Source organism: Castor canadensis, chromosome 7 (genome assembly GCF_047511655.1).
Source record: "Castor canadensis chromosome 7, mCasCan1.hap1v2, whole genome shotgun sequence".
Lineage (NCBI taxonomy): Eukaryota > Metazoa > Chordata > Mammalia > Rodentia > Castoridae > Castor > Castor canadensis.
This window is the reverse complement of record NC_133392.1, coordinates 59,551,616-59,577,205: the sequence shown is the minus strand read 5'-3', so window position 1 is coordinate 59,577,205 and position 25,590 is coordinate 59,551,616. Positions and strand designations below refer to the sequence as shown.

The 25,590-nt window shown below is 37.8% G+C and overlaps 1 protein-coding gene, 1 non-coding gene and 1 pseudogene across 9 annotated transcripts in view; 2 read left to right on the top strand and 1 right to left on the bottom strand.

Moving 5' to 3' along the window:
* Positions 1-1,859: 1,859 nt before the first annotated feature.
* Positions 1,860-25,590, bottom strand: part of Ccar1 (cell division cycle and apoptosis regulator 1) — a 59,225-nt gene continuing 35,494 nt past the window's right edge. For 5 of the 8 annotated variants that reach the window (XM_074079022.1, XM_074079023.1, XM_074079026.1 and 2 more), the window contains 9 exons: positions 20,972-21,163; positions 17,954-18,193; positions 17,140-17,257; positions 8,854-8,936; positions 8,336-8,482; positions 5,095-5,215; positions 4,650-4,835; positions 3,954-4,159; positions 1,860-3,418 (listed from right to left, as the gene is read on the bottom strand). In XM_074079022.1, the coding sequence (XP_073935123.1) occupies positions 3,359-3,418; positions 3,954-4,159; positions 4,650-4,835; positions 5,095-5,215; positions 8,336-8,482; positions 8,854-8,936; positions 17,140-17,257; positions 17,954-18,193; positions 20,972-21,163 (1,353 nt within the window). In that variant the 3' untranslated portion in view covers positions 1,860-3,358. Of the gene's footprint in view, positions 3,419-3,953; positions 4,160-4,649; positions 4,836-5,094; positions 5,216-8,335; positions 8,483-8,852; positions 13,925-17,139; positions 17,258-17,953; positions 18,194-20,971; positions 21,164-25,590 lie in introns of those variants that run through there. The other 3 variants (XM_074079025.1, XM_074079027.1, XM_074079028.1) reach the window with 3 other exon arrangements.
* LOC141425332 (small Cajal body-specific RNA 16) lies at positions 13,625-13,796 on the top strand. The gene has a single exon (XR_012450393.1).
* LOC141425241 (U6 spliceosomal RNA) lies at positions 14,501-14,600 on the top strand (annotated as a pseudogene).

Sequence of the window (25,590 nt, the reverse complement as noted above, 5' to 3'; positions counted from 1 at the left end):
CTTTCAGAGAACATCTCACTCTGCAGCCTAGACTGGCCTCAAAATCTGGATCCTCCTGTGTCAGCCTCCGAAGTGCTGGGATTATAGAATGCCTCACCACATCTACTTTTTTTTTTTTTTTTTTTGTGGAACCTGAGTTTGAACTCAAGGGCAGGCCTCTACCACTTTAGCCACTCAGTCCTTTTTGTATCAGGTCTTGAGAACTATTTGCCTGGGGCTGGCTTCAAACTGTGAGCCGCCTGATCTCTGCCTTTATAGTGGTTTTGGGGAGTGTTTGATATGTGTAATACCCTGGGTTCAATATCTAGTATCACAAAAACCCAAACCATATAAAACAAAACAAAAAATCCCAAACCACACCACAAGAAAGGGACTTTTTTGGTCTTACTTTTTAAAAAACGGAACTTTTCTTGGACTCAGGCATATTTAACCTGTCATATTACAATGAGCCAAGCATTAGAATATAAAAATGGACACTGATAGGAGAACAGACTTTAAAGCTGAATCTGGTGGGACACACCTGTAGGCTCAGCTTCTCAAGACACTGAGGCAGGAACATCACTTGAGCCCAGGAGTTCAAGACCAACCTGGGAAACACAACAAAGCCCCACTTAAAAAACAAAACAAAGCCCCACTTAAAAAACAAATCCAAGCCAGGCGCCTGTGGCTCATGCCTATAATCCTAGCTAATCGAGAAGCAGAAATCAGGAGGATCGCAGTTTGAAGCCAGCCCAGGCAAATAGTTTGGGAGACCCTTATCTCAAAAAGCCCTTCACAAAAAAGGGCAGGTGGAGTGGCTCAAGGTGGAGGCCCTGAATTCAAACCTAATTACCGCAAAATAAACAGATAAAAAATACACAAAACCAAGACTTCTACATTTACTTCTGAATAATTATCCAGAACAGTGTAGAAAGACAAAAAACAAGCTGAGGCCTGCCTAAAGTGGTAGAGTACTTGCCTAGAAGGGGGAGGGGAGTAGAAAGAAGTTCTCTTTCCCTCATTTTCTCTAAAACCAATTTTTCTAGATGTAACTTGTTTTCGCCCCAATTTAGTCACGATAACATTCTTCCACGAAATTTTGTAAGAAATATAACAATATAACTTCCTCCATCATTCTAACCTTATTCTTACATTTATTGGGGAAAAGTAAGCCCCCCCTCCTTTTTTTTTTTGGCAGTTCTGGGGCTTGAACTCAGGGCCTTCACCTTGAGCCATTCTACCAGCCCTATTTTTGTGAAGGGTTTTTGGAGATAGGGTCTCATGAACTATTTGCCCGGGGCTGGCTTCAAACCATGATCCTCCTGATCATTGCTTCCTGGGTAGCTAGGATTATAAGCGTGAGCCACTGGCTCCCACCCTTCCCCACCCTTTTTACTCAGGGCTTCATGCATAGTTGGGCGAATGGTCTACCTCTGATCCACATCCCCATTTAGAAACATATTCTTAGCCAGGCACCAGTGGTTCATGGCTGTAATCCTAGCTACTTGAGAGGCTAAGATCAGGAGGATCATGGTTTGAGACCAGCCTGGGAAAATAGTTCCCAAGACCCTATCTCCAAAATAACCAAAGGAAAATAGACTGCAGATGTGCCTGAAGAGGTAGAGCACTGCTTTGCAAGTGCAAAGCCCTGTGTTCAAACTCCAGTCCCACAACAAATAATTTAAAAAAATATAATTTTGTCAAGAAACTTTATCATTACTCTTTTAAAGGTTTTTTTCCTCATGAAAAACACTTCCAAAAACTCACACTAAAGATGGAGAAATATTTATAATAACTACATAATTATGGATCAACCAGTAATCTTGCTTTGGAGAGATTTAACAAGTCCTAAGAACAGAAACATCAATTTAAGACAAATGTGATTTGAGAGAATTTGAGGTATTTTAATCCATCTATTACTAAGAGCCATGTGGATTCCATATAGCTTAAGTCATACATAACATGGTACTGTAATTGTCATATTCACCTACTTGAACACTTGGCCATTAATCCTATCAAAATAAAACAAACAAAATGAAATAAATTCTAATGTAGCATATATTTTCATAACAGCAAAACATTTCACTGAGTTTTTAAAATATAAAATATTTAATCATCTGCTAAAGATTAAGTTAAGTCTTTACTAGTATAACATGAAAGACAAAAGGTCATTGAACCCCATTTTCCTTTAGAGCAGGACACTCAAACTGGACACCGCTGGCCTTTGGGACTCTGTAATTCCTCAATGGGAATGGGTGGTCCTATGCAGCACAGGATGCTTAGCAACATCCTCAAGTCTCTGCGAAGTAGATGCAGAGAATGCCCACCTCAACCATCTCCACACACTGCTTCCAGCAGATAGATTTACCCTCAGGTGAAAACCACAGCTGTACAGCACATCACATTTCCTTTCTTTTTAACTCAACACTTAATCGACAATTCAACATCCACTAAAATTCTGAAGGAAGAACACAGATTAATTTCAAAAAATTATTTTTAATTAAAGAAGACTTAAGGCATTATACTGACATCTCCTGGCTTGTTACTAACCTGTACATTTGATGTAGGCTGCTAAAAACAAAAACAAAACCCCTCAAAATTACAACTAAAATATGTGGTATTCTGGGAAAGTGGAACTATTAATTGAAATCAGTAACATTAACATTGGACTATTATTTTTACATAAACCCTAACAAATATATTAACAAGGCTAGTTATCTATTGCTTTAGTAGTGTGTGATATTTTGTCTTTCAGATGAATTGACTTCCCCCTCCCCTTTTTTGGGGGAGTAGTGAAGTAAGAACTCAAGGCCTCACACTTGCTAGGCAGGTGCTCTACCACCTGAGCCACTCCATCAGCCCTCAAGGATGAACTGACCTTTTAATAAATGCTTTCAGAGACAAATAATTAGAGAAGAGTAAAAATATTTCTGGCTCAAAAAGTTGAAAAGTTAAAGCAGCATGCTATTTTATGGTTTATGCTAAAATGTGAAAAGATGGGCTATAAAAATAAAACCTAGTGATGATTCTATAAATAAAATCAAATATTCTAGGCATTTCAATAAAAGACATTTGGTAATTAAATACTACTGTCAATTAAATTGATGAACTTTATTTGGGTTAAAACTATAACAAAGTTCATCCTAAAACATTTTGCAATGCAAAATTATTTCACTCAAGGAGTGTTTAATAATTTGAATGCTAGAAATTACAAGCAATTTTCAAAAGCAGACTCACATTCATAAAACTTTATACATCATTTGAACTAACAGATATGTATACTACTAAAATCAAACATGCATCACCTTCAAACATTCTTGTATCATGATTTTATATATTACATTATTTAACACCATTCCTTATCACGACACAAATTTTATCATACACTTGCACCATTCTCCTTGGATTTCTGATCTTTGTCTTCATTCTTTACACTATCCTATAAAACAACAGGATGAGGAAAAATAGGTTTTATTAGATTCTCATTTCTTTTAAATTAGCTTACAATGATACTCAGTTATTAAATGTTTCTATTAATAAAGAATACTAATAAGTTAATATCTCAATACTGCCCAATAAATATGTTTAAAACAAATGGTTTTATCTTCCTCAAGTTCAAAGCTACTCTCTGCTTCTAAAAGAAATATAAACAACAAATTTTTTTTTTCTTCTGGTGCCAAAGATACAATCCAGGGACTCTAACATTCTTCTGCATACATCCTGCCAGTGAATGACTCCACCCTCAGCCCAAAATCTGCTTTAGGGAATATGTACACATGAACTATGTGGCTATAGCACCTAAGTTTCAGGAAAATAGAATCTTTTGGGAATTACGCTTGATTAGTCTCAGGAATGGTGGAAGGCCACCATTATGTTTCTACGAAAAACTACAAAGAGCATAATAACATTAAAATGACAGATATATTTGAAAATTTGAATACACTATGAAAATGCTAAAGTACAAAATTTCTAACCTTCTTGAGAACAGTGTGGATCTCATCCATTACTGTAGATAAGTTTCTGATTGTCTTATTCAGCTGGTTTTCAAATTGTAAATTCATGTTTTCTGAAACCTTTAGGTTTTCTTGTAACTGACTAAGTTCCTTTTTAACATCTTTGAGTTCACCAGAAAGGCTTTTGTTGGAAATCTCCAAATTTAGTATGGTTTTTTCATCTTCATCTGTTGAAAATTAAAAGCCAATACAATTCTATAAATTGGGCATAAAAGTCAATTTCATCAGTCATAAAAACAAACAATGTTCATTATTCATTTCATTAAAGTTCTTCAAGTAGGATTACTTCTACAACCAGGATTGGTGGTTTTTTGGGGTTTTTTTTTTGGCAGTGCTGGGTCTCATACTTCCTAGGGAGGCACTCTACCACTTGAGCCCTAGATGATTAAGATAGAGAACATAAAATAGAAACTGGTAAAACATAGGTACTAGAAGAGGTTTTGAAAGTACGCAAAAAAACAACAGTGAATCTGAGAATCTACATGAATAGGTAAGATTCTTAGAAAGCCAAACAATTTTATAACTTGCAAGAGAAATGGTCAAAAGTAAATCACCTATGCTGCCTAGACAAAAGAAAAGGTATGCCTACTCACATGTAAACATGAAATATCCCCAAATGGTTTTAAAGGTATACCATACCCAATGCTGTCCCCTCACCTGTTTTTTCTTCTAGTAATTGCAGCTTCTGCTCTACTTCAGCTCTTACTTTTTCACTCTTTTCCAATTTTTGCAACAGGCTTCCTATATCTACCATTGCACCATTGTATACGATGAGTCCTACATTTTCTTCCATATCTTTTGATTCCTGTTTTACTACTGGTGTTGGAAGTAACAATCTATTTCCTGTAATATAAAGAGACCATATTTTACTACGATATCTTTTTCTTCTTTAACTAATGAATAATCTATTTATAAAAAAGATCTGGTCAGTAATGGCTGTGGATGCCTATTAAAACCAGCACTCAGGAGGCTGAGACAGGAAGACTGAAAGTTAAGGTCAGCCGGGGCTACAGACCAAGAACCTACCTCAAAAACCAAATCAAAACCAAACCAAACCATAACAAAGCAAAACAAAAACAAAAAGATCTTAATATGCTCAAACCTAGCATATCTTCCTGCAATGATTCAGACTCTTCATGATTTTCTTCATCTTTGGAGGTGTCTGTTAATTTCCGATAAAAGCAAGATTCACGGAGCACTACTTTATTAAGAAGCTTCTTTACCTGTTGTATAAGCAAGTAAAGAAATTAATAGTATTGAAGTACTTTTTTCTTCTTTCATGGAACTGAGGATTGAAACTCAGGGCCTTGGCATACCAGCAAGTGTTCTACCATTGAGATACATCTCCAATCTGAAAATACGTTTTTTGATTCTCCTAGAATACTCTGGTCTAATTTTTATAAATGATGACCAGCCTTCGAAATTGCTTTCATAAGTATCCACTCCTAGTTAAGTAGAGCAATTATGCTTTTCAAAAGTGACAGCTCTAGAAAATAATGGTATCTAAGTTATCATTTGAAAAAATAATTTTTCTTTTTAGAGGTACTAAGGTTTCAATTCAGAGTCTCTGGGCTGGTAGGCAGGACCAGGCGCTCTATCACTTGGACCATGCCCCAGCCCTTTTTACTATAGTTAATTTTTCAGATAGGGTCTCACATTTTTGTGTGGGCCAGTCTGGACCCCCATCCTCCTACTAAGTATAGCCCTGACAGAAATACTAATACATGCATTAAAATAAATATATAAGTATGATTACAACATACTTTATAATTCCAAAAACTGAAAACCACCAGTAAATAGGGTACAGTTAAGTCAATTATGGTGCATCTATATAACAGAATACTATGCAACTATAAAAAGAATGATGTGAGTCTTTATTTCACACAATTATCATCAATATGTTACAGAATAACTTCAAGTTTTATTTATAAAAAAGGAGCTATCCAAGTGATGGAAACAGCCAAGATGCCCCACTTCTGACGAATGGATCAAGAAAATGTGGTATCTATACACAATGGAATTTTATGCAGCCATGAAGAACGAAATGTTATCATTCACTGGTAAATGGATGGAATTGGAGAACATCATTCTGAGTGAGGTTAGCATGGCCCAAAAGACCAAAAATCGTATGTTCTCCCTCATATGTGGACATTAGATCAAGGGCAAACACAACAAGGTGATTGAACTTTGAGAACAAGATAAAAGCAAGAGCCCACAAGAGAGATATGAGGATGGGTAAGACACCTAAAAAATTAGCTAGCATTTGTTGCCCTCAACACAGAGAAACTAAAGCAGATCCCTTAAAAGCAACTGAGGCCAATAGGAGAAGGGGACCAGGGACTAGAGAAAAGGTTAGATCAAAAAGAATTAACCTAGAAGGTAACACACATGCACAGGAAATTAATGAGTAAACTCCCTGTATAGCTATCCTTATCTCAACTAGCAAAAACCCTTGTTCCTTCCTATTATTGCTTATACTCTCTCTTCAACAAAATTAGAGATAAGGGCAAAATAGTTTCTGCTGGGTATTGAGGGGGTAGGGGGGAGAGGGAGAGGTCGGGGCGGGGGTAAGGGAGGGGGTGGGGGCAGGGGGGAGAAATGACCCAAGCATTGTATGCACATATGAATAATAAAAAAATAAATAAATAAAAAAGGAGCTATCATAAATATCTGAGTTGCTAAGAGCCAGATTCTCTGGGCATGGTGGTGCATATCAATAATCCCACGATCAGCAGGCTGAGGCAGAATGAACACAAGTTCAAGGCCAGACTGGAATATATAGTAAGTTACAGATCCTGACTCAAAAAAGGAAAAAAAGGGGCAGGGGGCCTAGGTCACAGGGCTGGAGGTATGGTTCAAGTGGTAAAGCTGTTTCACAAGCATGGAGGACTGAGCTCAAACCCTAGAACCACAGGAAAAATAAAAATAAAGATCTACAAAGTTACGTTAGCACTAGGGAGTATAACTAGAGAGAGAGGGACTTTTGATGGTGTACTTTAAATTTTTCACTACGGCTTTAGTGTTTTACAATTTTTTTGTTTTTTGCTGTACTAGGGTTGGAACTCCATGCTTTGTGCTTGCTAGGCTGGCACTCTACCACTTGAGTCATACCTCCAGCCCTTTATTGTTTTTATTCCTCAAGAAATATTAAAAGATGGGGCTGGCAGAATGGCTGAAGCAGCAGACCACCTGCCTAGCAACCTCCAGTACTGCAAAAGAAAAAGATCCCCGTTAAGCAGGGTGCTGGTGGCTCACATTTGTAGTCCTAGCTATTCAGGAGGCAGAGATGAAGAGGATCACAATGTGAAGGCAGCCTGGGCAAATAGTTATAGAGACCCTATTTTGAAAAAACACATCACAAAAAAGGGCTGTTGGAGTGGCTAAAGGTGTAGTCCTGAGATCAAACCCCAGAACTGCAAATAAATAAATAAATAAATAAATAAAACAAATAAATAAAAGATGAACAAGGTGGTGGTAGCTCACACCTGTAATCCTACCTACTCAGGAGGACTGTGGTTCAAAGCCAGCTCAAACAAGTAGCCCACAAGAAAATACCCAACATAAAAAAGGACTAGCAGAAAATAAAAATAAGTAAGTAAGTAAATAAATAGGGCTGGCAGAGTGGTTCAAGTGGTGGAGTGTTTGCTTAGCAATTGAGAAGCCCTGATTTCAAACCCCAGAACTACACATACACACACACAAAAAAGATGAAATTAAAAAGGTGAGCACCAAGACCATGGGATTAAATGCATTAATTTATTCTATTTTTTTTTTATTTTATTTTAAACTTTTGCAACACTGAGGTTAAACTCAGGGCATGCCACTCGCCAGGCAGGTGAACCATACCCCAGCCATTTTTTGCTTCCATTATTTTTCTGGTAGGGTTTTATAGTTTTTTCCAGGGCTTGCCTGCGACCTCAATTCTGCTACCTATGATCTCTCACATAGCTGGGATAACAGTTATACACCATCATTCCCTGCTTCTTGACTAAATGAGACATTCCCTGCTTCACTAAATGAGACATCATTTAGTGAAATGATGTCTCACTAAATTTTTCCTTTGGAAAGGTAATTTCTTGGAAAGTTACTGGGCTAGGAGTACAGATTAAAAGGAAATATGAGATCCAATCTATGAAATTGCATTTAATTTATCCTAGTATGCTTATTTTTAGAAATGTAACGTCTTGAAAAGTTACTAGGGTGGAGATGTTCCTCTGTGGAAGAATACTTTCCTAATATGAGCCAGGCCCTGGGGTTAATTCCCAGCACCACAAAGCGAAAAAAAAAAAAAAAAGAAGAAAACTCAAAAAATGCTTTCACTTTAAGTTCATAGGATAGATTACCTGAGCCCGAGAAAGATGTAGTCCAAGAGTATAGAGTATTTCTTCTAAATCCTTTTCAAGAAGGTACCCACAATGGCTTTGATCAAAATAAACAAATGCCATTAATAGATCTCTGTTAATTGTGATCATCTGAGTCTTTTCTTTTTCCTAAAAAATATGCAGAAGTAAAAGCCATATTACATAATTTACTGCAATTAAAAAATGAGAACTAGAGACAGTATCCATATAGCACTTACCTTTTTTTTTTTTTTCTTGGAGGCACTGGAAGTGCTCTACCACTTGAGCCCCCTCCAGTCCATTTTGCTCTAGTTATTTTGGCAATGGGGGTCTCACAAACTGTTTGCCCAGACTGGCCTCAAACCATGATCCTCCCAATCTCAGCCTGCCAAATAGCTAAGATTACAGGCGTGAGCCACTGGCCCCCTGGTCAAGAACTAATAATCTTAGTGGCTAAATTAAGTTTAAAAATAAATTTAGATTGTGTAAGATATGGAAATAGTCTGACTATAAAGAAATACCTTATCTTTAGAGGGCCTCTCCTTGCAGTATCTATTGAGTTCTCTTTTGTCATCTCTTTTGTTCATTTCCTCCTCATCCCGATCTGTAAAACAAATGCAACAGCAGCAAAAAACTCAATACAGATTATTTTCAACTATGTATAAAATGAAACTATTCTTCCATTACAAAGATTTCAAAACGTGAAATAGTAAAGAAAAATATGAATAACTTTTCGATATTATAAGAAACAATTACAACAAATAACGAAATATCAATAAAGAAACTAGAGGGAAAATCTGACATGCAATCAATTACAAGGACTTAATTCTATAAATATTTGAAGAACACATTTCAAAACACGGAATTAAGATTTTTTTGTTTCTTTGTTTCTGGACAAAGGGTCTTACTATATAGCCCAGGCTGGCCTTAAACTTGTAGTCCTCCTGCCTCAGCCTCCTCAGTGATGGGATTACAGGTATGCACCACTATGCCTGGCTAATTTTATACATAAAAATGAAAAATGCAGCACAAATTTAAATGAAGGAAAATGAGACAATGTATACTTTCTGAAAGCTGAAAAGAAAAAGAATACACATTAAAATTACCAAAGACAGATTATTACAAATAACGATGTTTTTAAGATGCTCTAACACTGTTAGTATCTAGATTTGCCAACATTAGGTTTCCCATGATAAAAATGTATACCTGAATAATTTATTCTTTAAAAACAAAAGAAGCCAGGCACCAGTAGCTCATGCCCTATAATACTAGCTAGTCAGGAGGCAGAGATTAGGATTGTGGTTCAGTCAGCCTGAGGAAATAAACCTGTCTTGAAAATAAACAATGCAAAAAAGGGCTGGCAGAGTGCCTCAAGTGGTAAAGCATTTGCCTAGCAAGTGTGAGGCTCTAAGTTCAAGCCCTAGTACTGCCAAAATAAACAAAGAGGGTCAAGAGATAGTAGCCCACACTTGTAATCCTACTTGGGAGGCTGAAATTGGGAAGATCATCAGTTTTGGGATACATATTGGCACCTCAATAGGCCATTTTTAAAAAGAGAGAACATGTCCTTGGAACCTAATTTTGAATTGTACAGAGTAGCTATGCTACTATTTCATAGCTTCCATTATCTTGGGGAATTTATCACTATGAGCCTCAATTTCCTCAATTATAAAATGGAGAAAATACTGGCACCTGGGCGTGACTGTGAAGGTTAAATAACAATTTTTACCAAGACACTACCTCACACTAAAGTACAATTGCCTCTCCTTCCAATTACTCAATCATAGCATCATGATGCACATTGCTGAGAACTTCTGTTGAAAGCATCACTTTCAAAACTGTTTGGGATTTTTTTTTTTTTTTTTTTGTACTGGGGTTTTAACCCAGGGCTTTGCACTTGCTAGCCAGATGCTCTACTACTTGAGCCACTTCCAGCCCTGAACTGGAGGCATGCTTCAAGTGGTAGAGCGCCTGCTTTATAAGCACAAAGCCCTGAATTCAAATCCCAATCTTAGTAAAATTCAGTATCTTAAAAAAAAAAAAAATCCATTTACCAAGCCATGATACTAATTTCTTAATTAGAGAAATGTATGTATTTTGTTATTAATACATAGATTTTACAGTTGATAAACAGTTAAAACTTTGGTCTCTTACCTACACCCTGGCTACCTGATTCTTCAAGGCCAGCCACCACCCTCAGGACAGCCACCACCCTTTGCTTCTTCAGTCTAAACTCTCCCAACTGAGTTATTTTTGGCTGGCCACTCCTAACTTCCTATAGAAGAAGTACTACAGCTGGGTGCAGTAATCCCACCTACTTAAGAGGTAGAGATAGGGAGGAAATTCCAACAGCTTTAAATTTTTTTTTTTTTTTTTTAAAGATAGGGCTGCCATGAGCCACCTGCACCTGGCTCATGCTCAAATACTAATTGAGATGTAGTCTTGCTAACTTTTTGCTCTGGGCTGGCTGTGAACCCTTCCAGTCCTTGTTGGGTATTTTCAAGATAAGATCTCTCAAACTATTTGCCCAGGCTGGCTTCGAACCCTGATTCTCCTGATCTCTGACTTTTAAATAGCTGGGATTACAAGTGTGAGTCAATGGTACCTGGCTAAAACTGTCTGTCTTGAAACTAATTTTGTACTTACTGCAATACAGTGGTTTGAACTCAGGGCCTCACACTTGCTAGGCAGGAACTTGACCACTTGAGCCCTCCACAAGTCTAAATTTGTAATTTTGGTAATTTCTTCCTTTTTTCTTTAGGGCCTCATGCTTGAAAGTCAAGCACTACAAAACTTGTGTACTATCAATACTTGCTTGTCACAAAATATGAATGAAATCATATAAACATACATGAAATTCAATTAGTGATCATATTTTCCCCTCACACATATATACTGATGCACATTAAACATATTTGTAGGAACATTCTATCCATAAAAACTGTTTTATAATCTTCCATGTCACTTTCATTCTCTAACATCTTTTACAATGGCTGCACATAAATTCATTGCCTGGCTACCTTAAAGGACATTTTAGGGCTGACTGAGAGTTTACTTAGCAAGAACAAGGCCCTGAGTTCAAACCCCAGTACCTCCAAAGGAAAAAAAAATCAAAAATGCTTAAAATCCAAAACCCAGGTGTAGTAGCCCATGCTTTTAATCCCAGTTACTTAGGATGCAGAGGTTGGGAAGATCACAGTTCAAAGCCAACCTGGGCCAAAAATTAATGAGATCCGTTCTCAACAACTAACCAGGTGTGATGGTGTGTACCTGTAATCCCAGGAATGAAGGATGCATAGATACAGAAGGATTGCAGTCAGCCCCAAGGAAAACATGAGACCCTATCTGAAAAATAACTAAATCAAAAAAGACTTGGGAGTTGGGCGCTGGTGGCTCACCCCTGTAATACTAGCTATTCAGGAGACAAAGATCAGGAGGATCAAGGTTCAAAGCTAGCACAGGCAAATAGTTTGAGAGACCCTATCTCAAAAAAAAAAAAAAGTCAAAAAAAAGGGTGGTAGAGTGGCTCAGGCCACTAAGTTCAAGCCCTAGTACCATTAGAAAAAAAAAAAAATACTTGGGGTATACCTCAAGTGGTATAACTATGTCTGAATCAAGTGTGAAGCCCTGACTTCAAACCCCAGTACTGCAAAAAATAGTAATTAAAAAAAAAAAAAAGAAATGAAGGTAACAAGTCCTGGTGTGGATGTGGAGAAAAGGGGACCCTTGCACACTATTGGTAAGAATGTAAATGTAGTATAGACAGTATGCAGTTCCTCAAAAGATTAAAAGTAGGGCTTGTGGAGTGGCTGAAGTGGCAGAGTGCCTGCCTAGCAAGCTTGAGGCCCTGAGTTCAAACCCAGTACTACCAAAAAGAATAGATTTACACCAGGCTGGGGGCATGGCTGAAGTGGTAGAGCACTCCCTAGCACCCAAGTACCAATAATGGGAAAAACATTGAAATCATTAGCTATTGCTGTATTGTTTTATTCTTATTTCTTATTTTATAAGCAATTATGGAATGAACATTATGTTGACAGTTTAAAGTACATGCTAACTCACATTTCCAAATTTCTGTCCAGAAAGGGTGTAATAATTTACAGTGTCCCCAAGAATAATGACAATGTTTTCTTCCCTTCTTCCATCCCATCTGCCCTTCTTTTTCTTTGTTGTAAAACTTGAGATTCTCCAGCCTCAATCTCTCAAGTAGCTAGAATTAAAGGCGTGAGCCACCAGTGCACCAGGTCTATTTTCATTTTTAAAAAAACAACCAATTCCACTTTTCCACAGGCAAATGAGTAATCTCAGGGACAGTATTTAATATGACGTAATAAAAAAAAAGGGACAGCCATGGTGGTGCATGACTATAATCCCAGCACTTCAGAGGCAGGAGGATTGTTGAGTTCAAGGTCAGCCAGAGCTACAGAGTGAATTTGAAGCCAGCCAGTCTGTACTCTATAGCAAGACCCTACCTTAAAAAATTAAAAACAAAAAACCCACAAAACACACATACACACACACAAACCAATAAAACTGTAACATATGTAACAGCAACTAGAAACACGAGGAAAACAAAAAAGAACTCTAATCTTCTACCACAGTATTTGGCTTTGCAGATAATTCACTCAATATATTACCCATTTAGAATGTTCCAAAAAGTTGGAATATATTAGTGAAGAACAGAGAAAAATCTCTGTCTTATAAAAATGCTTACATAGAAGTTAGGGGAAGATAATAAGCAAAACAAATGGTCTACAGAATAGATTACAGTTTCTATAGAAAAGAAAAACGTAGAGCAGGATGAGGAGGGAAAAGGAATGTGGCTCAATTTGAAATGAGGTGGTCTCAATGAGAAAGCGAGAGCTAACCGTAGGTTTCAAGAGTGAGGAAGTAAAGAGAGTTCACCTTTGGGAAAGAGCTGGCTGGCAGAAGGAACTGCCAATGCCAAGCTCCTAACCTAAGGAGCCCATGTGATTTGCTCAGAGAGGTCAGGGTGCCTGAGGTACAGTGACCAGGAGGGAAGAGTATTAAAAGACAAAATGAAGGACATAATGTGGTCGAGTCTTGTAAACACTGGCTTTTCTCTGAATCAAATAGTGGGGAGCCAACAGAAGAATATGAACAAAAGAAAGGAAAAAAGTGACTTCAATTATATAACATCATTTTGGCAACCATGCTTAGAAGAGGGTTTAGGAGAGCAGTGGGGAAGCAACAAAACCAATTATATATTTATATACGATAAGCTATCAGATGTGAAAAGTGGTCTGATTTGTGATATATTATCAAAACAGAATGATCTGGGAAAAGGGCTCCTGTGCTGTTAAATTTGCCCAGTGGTTGGTACAAGCCTTTTACCAGCCAGCCCAACCTTGACCTAAAGTCTTTCTTGGGATTTGAATCTGCAATAACAGGAGCAGGCATTCTAGCAGAACTTTGATGATCATGTATGATAAGGCAAACAGGACAAAAAAAGAAAAATAGAGCTGATAAGACTTGATGTAGTGAATGTAGAGAGCTGAGAACATGGCTTCAAGTGGTAGAATGGCAGCCCAGCAAGTGCAAGACCCTGAGTTCAAATCCCAGGACTGTAACCTAAAAAATAAAAGTAAAAGTAGCATGTGACACAAAGAAATCAAGGATGGCTCCTAGGCTTTAGCTTCACGAACTACAAAGATGGGATTGTGATAACTGAAAGGGGGTAGACTCAGGGTACAGCATTTTTGTTGACTTTTTTTTGGCAATAACTAAGGTTTAAACTCAGGGCTTTCATGCTTGCTAGGCAGGCACTCTACTACTTGAGCTGCTCCACCAGTCTTGTTCTGTGTTGGGTATTTTTGAGATAGGGACTCAAGAACTCTATTTGTTTAGGCTGCCTTCAAACTGTGATTCTTCAGATCTCTGCCTCCCAAATAGCTGGGAGTATAGGTGTGACCCATGGTCTACCAGCGTTTTCTGTCTTTGTTTGTTTTTATTTTTTTAAAGAAAGGTGGTTAAGAGTTCGGTTTTAGACATACTGACTTTGAAATATCAAATAACTAAGTGGAGAAGCCAAGCAGACATTTGAATATGAAAGGCTCAGAGGGAGCTTTGACTCGAGATATGCTATCCATACATAGATAGCAAAAACACAAGTGTAGATGAGACCACCAAGTTGAGTACAACAGACAAGTGATTGTTTTGGTGGCACATATAATACCTGAACAATACAGAGTAAATTAGCATGGCCCCTGCATAAAGATGACACACAAATTGAATGTTCCATATTTAAAAAAAGAGCCTGGTACTGGTGGCTGATGCCTGTAATCCTAGCTACTTAGGAGGAAGACAAACAGACACCAACACAGACAAAACAATAAAGGCAAATGTTAAGAATTATTGTTTTTCGGTGGTACGAGGGATAGAACCCAGTTATGCATGCTAGACAAAACACTAAACCAGTGCTAGAATTATTGAATAAAAGTGGAAAATATATGAATGTTCACTCCATAGTCTGTCCAACATTTTTAAAATCATTCATATTTATTTATTTAGAGACACAGTCTTGCTATGAATCCCAGGCTGCCCTCAAACTCATGACCTCATACCTAACCTTCCCGATAGCTGGGGTAACAGGAATATACCACCATGCCCGGGTTCAACGTTTCTTTCTTCCTTTTTTGGTGGGACTGAAGTTTGAGCTCAGGGCTTTCCACTTGCTAGGCAGGAACTCTTATCACTTGAGCCATGCCTTCAGCCCTTTATGCATTGATTGCTTATGAGGTAGGGTCTTGTTTTTGAGGTAGGGTCTTATTTTTCCCCTGTCCTGCTTCAACCAAGGTTCTCCTATTTTATGCTTCTTGCTGTAGCTGAGATGACAGGTACATGCCAATGAGCCCAACTATTAGGAGAGATGGGATCTTCTAAATTTCTTTTTTTTTTTGCCAGGGATAGCCTCAAACCTCCATTCTCCACTCTCAGCCTACCTCAAAGCTTGGGATGACAGACATGTATCACCATGCCCAGGTATTAACTTCAACATTTTCTTTTTTTTTTTTTTTTTTAAAGTGGTACTAGGGCTTGAATTCACGGCCTCACATTTGCTAGGCAAGTGCTCTATGGCCTAAGCCACTCCTCCAGCACTCAACCTTTTTATTTTTTTTGGACAGACTAGGGTTTGAACTAAGGGTCTCATGGCTTGCTGCTCAGGCACTCTACCACCTAAGCCACTCTGCCAGCCCTGTTTTGTGTCGGGTATTTTTGAGATAGGGTGTCTCAAACTACTTGCCTTGGCTGGCTTTGAGTGGCAATTCTCCTGATTTCTGCCTCATGAGTGGCTGGGATTACAGGCATGAGCCACTGGCACCCACCTCAACATTTTTAATGTTAAAATATTTTCATCAATGAGAACACAGACAAAATGATATGAGAAGAAAATACAGATGCAAGCCAATAAAAAAATAACAAAATGATAAATTTTTTTGAAATCACAATCTACAGGGACAGGTAAGGAGTTCACAAATACTTTATGGCTGACATCTATGACAGGTCAGGACACCTATTAATAAGTATTAAAAAATCAGAACACCCATTAAAAAGTATTTTGAAGGCAGGAACCAATGGCTCATGCCTGTAATCTTAAATTACTTGTAAGGCAGAGATAAACAGGATCACAGTTCAAGGCCAGCCCAGTGGGGGGAGGGGGAGGGACACTATCTCAAAAATAACCAACACACAAAAAATGGGCTGGCTGAGTGGCTCAAGTGATAAAATTTCAGACATAGCAAGTGTGAGGCCAAGAGTTCAAATGCCAGCACCTCTCCTCGAACAAAAAAAGTACTTTGAAGGCTGGAGGCATGGGTCAAGTAGGGTGCTTGGCTAAAAAACATGAGTCCCTGAGTTCAAATCCTAGTATCACCAAAAAAAAAAAAAACAAAAAGGGTATTTGGGGATATTTTTCAGTGGTAGTGATTGCCTAGTTTCTTGAAGATCTGGGTTTCAATCTTAGCATCACAAACAGCAAGGTCCAGATTCAATCCCCAGTACAAAAAATAAATAAATAAAAGATGTAGCTCAAGTGATTGTCTGCTTTGCAAAAGTGAAGTCCTGAGTTCAAACCCCAATCCCACCAAAACAAAAACCACACACAGACATTTTATGAAGTGAGTACTGTTATACCTTTTGAAACAGTTTAAGTACTATATTCAGGGAAATTATATACCCTAAGTTGGTAATATTAAATTTATCAGCTTCAGTGATATAAAATCACCAAAGAAATATTGTTTCAGCTCGGTGCAGATGGCTCACATGTATAATCCTAGATATTCAGGAGGCAGAGATCAGGAGGATCGAGGGTTGAAGCCATCACGGGCAAATAGTTCAGGAGACAGAATCTCAAAAAAACCCATCACAAAAAAAGGCTGGTGGAGTGGCTCAAGGTGTAGGCCCTGAGTTCAAACCCCAGTACTGAAAAAGAAAGGAAAAAAAAAAAAATTTTTTTTTTTCTTTTTTCAAGCTGCTGGTGGTGGTAGTATATACATATAATCCCAGCAGTCTGAGAACATAGAGGCAAGAGGATTTCAAGTTCCAACCTGGGCTACACAGCATGACCGTATCTCCAAAACACAAAATAGGTGGGCATGGTGACACAGGCCTATAATCCTAGTACTTGGGAGGATTTAAGGCCAGCCTGGGCTACATGGTGAGACCTATATTCTCTCACTCACACACACTGATTCATTCTCTCTCTCTCTCTCTTACACATACAAAAAAGAAAACAAAACAAAAATGGTTTCATATTCTAAGGAGTAATAAGTAAATTTGAAGCATACCATCTTCTTCATCCTCAGCTTCTTCTGCTTCCATTGGGTCATATTCATCTTGATTATTATCTTCTTCAGTTTCATCATCATCTTTAGAGTCATCTTTTCTTTTCTCTTCTTTCTGTAACTTAAGATGCTTTAATAATAAGAACATTATCTTATACCAAATACCAGAGTCCATTAAACTTATTTACTTCAGTGAACAGTTTCAAATCATAAATTTCTTGTAATAGTAATACACTTAGGAATAAAGTATCAAGCCAGGCACAGTGGTTCACATGAATAATCTCAGCTACCAAGGAATTGGAGATTGGGAAGATCACAGTTCAACACCAGCTCAGGCAAAAATAAGCTACCAAGACCTCCATCTTAACCAGTAAGCTGGGCATAGTGAGGTGCACCTTTCATCCCAGCTATTTGAGAGATGTAAAGAGGAGGACTGAAGTTTACGCCAGCCAGGGCATAAACACGAGAGCCTATTGAAAAACTATAGCTAGAATCAAAAGGGCTGGGGACATGGCTCAAGTAGTAGAGTGCATGACTAGCAAGGCCCAGAGTTCAAATCTCAGCACCACCAAAAAAAAAAAAAAAGTGCACATTTAAAAAGGGTAATAAACCATCAGAAAACTAGCTATAGATACTGAACCAGCTAATTCAAACACAAATTAGTGACAATACAGTAAAATCTTTCAGATTGGCTTTTACATTCCACTATTCTGAGGGAAGTAACATAATTTGTTATGATCGAAAAGACTAATAAAGAAACCCTCTACATTATGAAAAGTTCTAAATTACATTGCCATTCGTGGAAATAATTACAGACCTTCCTTTCATCTCTGTCTTCTTTTTTATCTTTATCATCGCCCGATTTTCTCCGTTTGGGTTTTGGCTCATCGGTTTCATCATCTTTTTCTTCTTTTTTATCTTTTCTCTCCTCTTTTTTGTTTTTCTTATCCTTTTCTTTTTTGTCCTCTTTCTCAGGAAGAGATAACAATGATTTGTATATTCTGACACCAAAATCTCTTTGAAGCATTTCATTGAAAAGTTCTGCAAACAATGAAACCTATAAAAAGATAGCAACATTAAGCCAGCCAAATTCAATACTGAATAAACTCTGCAGTTAGTAACTTATCAAATAACAACTTGCAACATCTAACAATCATTATGTATAAAAATTGATGTCAATGACATTGAAGAGATTCAAAGAATATTTTTTGTTTTTCAGAAAAGAATCTCTTTAGCTGTGGAGCTAAGGCTGGCCTCACACTCATATTCCTCCTGCCTTAAGCCTACCTAAGATTATAGGTAAGTGCCAATACAATGGACTCAAAACAATGTCTTAAAAACACAGTTTTTTGTAGTACAGTTTTGTCACATCCTATAAAAAATAATAACCCTAAAGACAATTTGAAAACAAGCAGAAAGAAGAGATAAACACATCATCATAACAAATGAATTAATCTTAAATCAGATGTGGTCCCTCATGTCTTTAATCCCAGCAGTCAGGAGGCTATTCACTCACCCAACAAGGTTTTTTTTTTTCGTCTGTGGTAACAGGGCTTGAATGTAGGGCCTACACCTTGAGCCATTCCATTAGCCCTTTTTTGCAAGGGTTTTTTTGGAGATAGGGTCTTGCAAACTATTTGCCTGGGCTAGCTCGAACCTTGATCCTCCTGATCTCTGCCTCCTAAGTAGCTAGGATTACAGGCATGAGCCACCAGCACACAGCTTTGTGTTAAGTATTTTCAAGATAGGGTCTGGCAAACTACTTCTCTGTGGCTAGTTTCGAACCTTGGTCCTCCTGATCTCTGCCTCCTGAGTAGCTAGGATTATGGACATCAGTCACCAGAGCCTGGCTTCAACAATTTCTTTGCAAGCTGAAGCTGGTCTAAGGGAGCTGACACCTGTTAGCCTACACTGGAGGCATGGCTCAAGTGGTAGAGAGTGGCCTAGCAAGTGCAAGGCCCTGAGTTCAAATCCCAGTACTTCCAAAAAAATTTAAAGCTGTTGGAAATTCCATTCTCTTGGGGTTAGGGACATAACTAAAGGGGTAGGGCATGAGGCCCTGAGTTCAAACGCCAGTCCTGCCAAAAGCAAAAAAAAAAAAAAGAAAATTCCATTCTGAGTAGGGCACTGGTGGCTCACACCTGTAATCACAGTAATCCTAGCAACTCAGGAGGCAGAGATCAGGAGGATCACACTTCAAAGACACCCTGAGCAAATACTTTGAGAGGCCCTATCTCAAAAAAACCCTTCTCACAAAAGGGTTGGTGGTTGGCTCAAGGTGTAGGCTCTAAGTTCAAACTCCGGTACCACAAAAAAAAGACAGAAAGAAAGAAAATTCCATTTTATTAACCATTAATGTAAACTAAATTCAATCCTCATTTGTGTAAGTAAGTAGCAAGATACATCTTTTCTCTAGTTCTTAATTTTCAACTACCCAGAGACAGAAAGTAATAATATAAATGGATTAGAGATGGAAAGAATCCTAGACCTGTTTCAAAAAAATTGGTATCTGTCACCACAGTGCCATTAGATACGTAGCATACACATTTATGAGCAAAAGTAATATGAAAAAACTATCTTACTCATTTACCTTTTTTTTTTTGTGACACTGGAGTTTGAACTCAAGGCCTTGTGCTTGCTAGGCAGCCACTCTACCACTTAAGCCACACCCCCTTTTCATTTCAATTTTTTATTGGTATGGGTTTTAACTCAGGGCCTCACATTTGCTATGCTTCCCACGTAGCTGGTATGACAGGCATGTACTACCACACCTGGGTTTATATTGACTGAGATGGGATCTCTCAAACATTTTGCCTAGGCTGCTCTCAAACCTCACTGTGAACCTCAACCTTGTATCTCCAGTTCCCCAGTAGCTAAGGCATGAACCACAACCATCACACCCAGCCTCATTTACTTATTTATCTGCTTGGTAGGCAGGTGAGCTACAATTTATGCCACTCCACCAATCCTTTTATGATGTGTATTTTTTCTTCCCCCACCTCCTACCTATGTTGGGTATTTTTGAGATAGGGTCTTGGTTTTTGCACAGATAGCCTCAACAGTAAATCTTCTATGATGTCTGTCCAAAAGGACCTAGGAATACATACTTATTTTCTGAAAGACTCTTGTGTGGTTATCACCATTAACAGTCACTTAACTCTAACAGATTCAAGTTGAAAAGATAATATGAATTACTTTCTCTTACTACAAACTTATCAAAAGTACTTATTTCTTTTTAGCAGTAGTGGGGTTTGAACTCATGTCCTCATGCTTACAAGGCAGGCACTCTACCAATTGAGCCACTCACAAGTCCTTTTTTAGGGTCTCTCAAATTGTTTGCCTGGTCTGGTTTTAAAATACAATCCTCCTGATCTCTCCCTACTGAGTAGGTAGGAATGAGGGCATGAGCCACAGTACCCAGCTTAAACAGTACTGTAATTCTAAACAAAATAATAAGGCATTATCTCAACTCAGAAATAGGTAACTAAACATTTACATATTTGCTGATATACTGGGTAAAAGAACACACCATTTCTCAAGAAATTACCTTAAGAAAAAAACACCAAAGAAACCTGAACTTAATTAAAAACTTATATCCAGCTCAATTTACAGGAAAATACAGAGAAAACAACCAAAACATAGGAATGAAATTAGCAAATGTTGAGTCTGTAGGAAAGTTTTCAGACCCACTTGTTTTCTTCCAATAAGTAATTGTGAGAGAAACACAAAAACACCTAACAATGGAAGCAGCAAGATGCAAAGAGATTCAAGAAATACACTTAACAGTTGAAACTGTGGATCTTATTTGATTCCTAATTCAAATTTAAAACGTTACCTCAAATGAATGTTCTTTGTTATCCTCTAATCTGTAGTCTAAAAGGACACTCAAAGACATGATGCTGCAATCAAACTTGCCACTTTTTGCAGCCCAATTTGGATGTACAATAATAGCTGGTTCATCAGGCAAAATATATCTTCTTTCCCTACGCTGTCGTTCCATTTCCTCTTGACGCTTTCTTTCTTCTTCCTAGACATTTGAAATTTTAAGTCATGATTTAACATCCACACATAACATGCATATCTATGTGTGATATATATACACACACAAAATACATATATATAATATAAAGAAAAAGGCAAAATTCCCACGACTTTTTTCTTTTTAGCAGTACTGAGATTTGAACTCAGGACCTTACATTTGCTAGGGTGGAGCTCTATCACTTGAGCCACTCCATTAGCCTCCCGTGACTTTTAGCCTCCCATGACTTTTATGGTCACTATACCCACCATAAGAGTTGAAAAAGGGAGAAAAGCTGAAATTTCCTAAGGGTAATAGCTTTTATGGCTCCTCATTCTTTCTTTTAGAGTTCTGAGCTTAAGAAACTGCCTTCAGAGAGAAATAATAAAAATAAGAGCTGAAATCAACGAAATAGAAACCAAAAAAACCATACAAAGAATTAATGAAACAAAAAGTTGGTTCTTTGAAAAAATAAACAAGATCGATAGACCCCTGGCAAACCTGACTAAAATGAGGAGAGAAAAAACCCAAATTAGTAGAATCAGGAATGCAAAAGGGGAGATAACAACAAACACCATGGAAATCCAGGAAATCATCAGAGACTACTTTGAGAACCTATATTCAAATAAATTTGAAAATCTAAAAGAAATGGACAGATTTCTAGATACATATGATCATCCAAAACTGAACCAAGAGGAAATTAATCACCTGAATAGATCTATAACACAAAATGAAATTGAAGCAGCAATCAAGAGTCTCCCCAAAAAGAAAAGTCAAGGACCTGATGGATTCTCTGCTGAATTCTATCAGACCTTTAAAGAAGAACTGATACCAACCCTCCTTAAACTGTTCCATGAAATAGAAAGGGAAGGAAAACTGCCAAACACATTTTATGAAGCCACTATTACACTTATCCCAAAACCAGGCAAAGACACCTCCAAAAAGGAGAACTATAGGCCAATCTCCTTAATGAACATTGATGCAAAAATCCTCAACAAAATAATGGCAAACCGAATTCAGCAACACATCAAAAAGATTATCCACCACGACCAGGTAGGCTTCATCCCAGGGATGCAGGGGTGGTTCAACATACGAAAATCAATAAACGTAATAAACCACATTAACAGAAGCAAAGACAAAAACCACTTGATCATCTCAATAGATGCAGAAAAAGCCTTTGATAAGATCCAACATCATTTCATGATAAAAGCTCTAAGAAAACTAGGAATAGAAGGAAAGTTCCTCAACATTATAAAAGCTATATATGACAAACCTACAGCCAGCATTATACTTAACGGAGAAAAATTAAAACCGTTCCCTCTAAAATCAGGAACCAGACAAGGATGCCCACTATCTCCACTCCTATTCAACATAGTACTGGAATTCCTAGCCAGAGCAATTAGGCAAGAAGAAGGAATAAAAGGAATACAAATAGGTAAAGAAACTGTCAAAATATCCCTATTTGCAGACGACATGATCCTATACCTTAAAGACCCAAAAAACTCTACTCAGAAGCTTCTAGACATCATCAATAGCTATAGCAAAGTAGCAGGATATAAAATCAACATAGAAAAATCATTAGCATTTCTATACACTAACAATGAGCAAACGGAAAAAGAATGTATGAAAACAATTCCATTTACAATAGCCTCAAAAAAAATCAAATACCTAGGTGTAAACCTAACAAAAGATGTGAAAGACCTCTACAAGGAAAACTATACACTTCTGAAGAAAGAGATTGAGGAAGACTATAGAAAGTGGAGAGATCTCCCATGCTCATGGATTGGTAGAATCAACATAGTAAAAATGTCGATACTCCCCAAAGTAATCTACATGTTTAATGCAATTCCCATCAAAATTCCAATCACATTCATTAAAGAGATTGAAAAATCTACTGTGAAATTTATATGGAAACACAAGAGGCCACGAATAGCCAAGGCAATACTCAGTCAAAAGAACAATGCAGGAGGTATCACAATACCTGACTTCAAACTATATTACAAAGCAATAACAATAAAAACAGCATGGTACTGGCACAAAAACAGACATGAAGACCAGTGGAACAGAATAGAGGATCCAGATATGAAGCCACACAACTATGAGCAACTTATCTTTGACAAAGGAGCTAAAAATATACGATGGAGAAATAGCAGCCTCTTCAACAAAAACTGCTGGGAAAACTGGTTAGCAGTCTGCAAAAAACTGAAACTAGATCCATGTATATCACCCTATACCAAGATTAACTCAAAATGGATCAAGGATCTTAATATCAGACCCCAAACTCTTAAGTTGATACAAGAAAGAGTAGGAAATACTCTGGAGTTAGTAGGTATAGGTAAAAACTTTCTCAATGAAACCCCAGCAGCACAGCAACTAAGAGATAGCATAGATAAATGGGACCTCATAAAACTAAAAAGCTTCTGTTCATCAAAAGAAATGGTCTCTAAACTGAAGAGAACACCCACAGAGTGGGAGAAAATATTTGCCAATTATACATCAGACAAAGGACTGATAACCAGAATATACAGGGAACTTAAAAAACTAAATTCTCCCAAAACTAATGAACCAATAAAGAAATGGGCATGTGAACTAAACAGAACTTTCTCAAAAGAAGAAATTCAAATGGCCAGAAAACACATGAAAAAATGCTCACCATCTCTAGCAATAAAGGAAATGCAAATTAAAACCACACTAAGATTCCACCTCACCCCTGTTAGAATAGCCATCATCAGAAACACCACCAACAACAGGTGTTGGCGAGGATGCGGGGAAAAAGGAACCCTCTTACACTGTTGGTGGGAATGTAGACTAGTACAACCACTCTGGAAAAAAATTTGGAGGCTACTTAAAAAGATGGACATCGATCTACCATTTGATCCAGCAATACCACTCTTGGGGATATACCCAAAAGACTGTTACTCCAGAGGCACCTGCACATCCATGTTTATTGCGGCACTATTCACAATAGCCAAGTTATGGAAACAGCCTAGATGTCCCAGCACTGACGAATGGATTAAGAAAATGTGGTATCTATACACAATGGAATTTTATGCAGCCATGAAGAAGAACGAAATGTTATCATTCGCTGGTAAATGGATGGAATTGGAGAACATCATTCTGAGTGAGGTTAGCCTGGCTCAAAAGACCAAAAATCGTATGTTCTCCCTCATATGTGGACATTAGATCAAGGGCAAACACAACAAGGGGATTGGACTATGAGCACATGATAAAAGCGAGAGCACACAAGGGAGGGGTGCGGATAGGTAAGACACCTAAAAAACTAGCTAGCATTTGTTGCCCTTAACGCAGAGAAACTAAAGCAGATACCTTAAAGCAAATGAGGCCAATAGGAAAAGGGGACCAGGAACTAGAGAAAAGGTTAGATCAAAAAGAATTAACCTAGAAGGTAACACCCACACACAGGAAATCAATGTGAGTCAATGCCCTGTATACCTATCCTTATCTCAACCAACAAAACCCCTTGTTCCTTCCTATTATTGCTTATACTCTCTCTACAACAAAATTAGAGATAAGGGCAAAATAGTTTCTGCTGGGTATTGAGGGGGGGAGCGGGAGGGGGCGGAGTGGGTGGTAAGGGAGGGGGTGGGGGCAGGGGGGAGAAATGAACCAAGCCTTGTATGCACATATGAATAATAAAAGAAAAATGAAAAAAAAAAAAAAAAAAGAAACTGCCTTCAAATAAGGAAAAAAATTATGTACTCTCCAATTATATAAAATTAAGTGATTCTGAGAAAATGGTGATTATTATACAGTTTCTGGATCTTCTTTAATTTCTACATTAAAAATAATGTAGACACCAAATCCAATAACCCATGGGCAGCCAGGCAGGGTGGCACAACCTTGTAATCCCAGCACGTGAGAGGCTAAGGCTGTACTATTGTGAATTCAAGGCCAGCTGACGCTATATATAGCCAGATCCTATCTCAAAATTCCAAAAATAAAACCAACAAAACTTAGTGACATCCACAACAAAAATGAATGACAAAGAATCCTCATATAGCAATGGGGAACAGTATCACAAGATCTACAAATCACTCTTTACTAAAAGGTTATCAGTTCTTTCTGGAGAAATAGTAGATTCCTAAGCTAGAACAGAGATAGTATACAGTAAGATTGAAACTTCTATCCTGCTAGAAAGCAAGTCCTCAAAAATTTCATTGGTGAAAACAATATTTATACTCACTTGCTGGGTGCTGGTAGCTCACACCTAAACCTGACTTCTATTCTTAGAAGTCAGCCTGTGCAAATAGTCCGTGAAACCCTACCTCAAACATAACCAACAAAAAAAAAGGGCTGGCGGAATGGTTGAAGTAGTAGAGCACCTGCCTAGCAAGCATAAAGCCCCAAGACTAAACCCCAGTACCATCAAAAAATTAAAAAAAAAAAAGTTCACACCAGTGAATATAGAAAGAAAT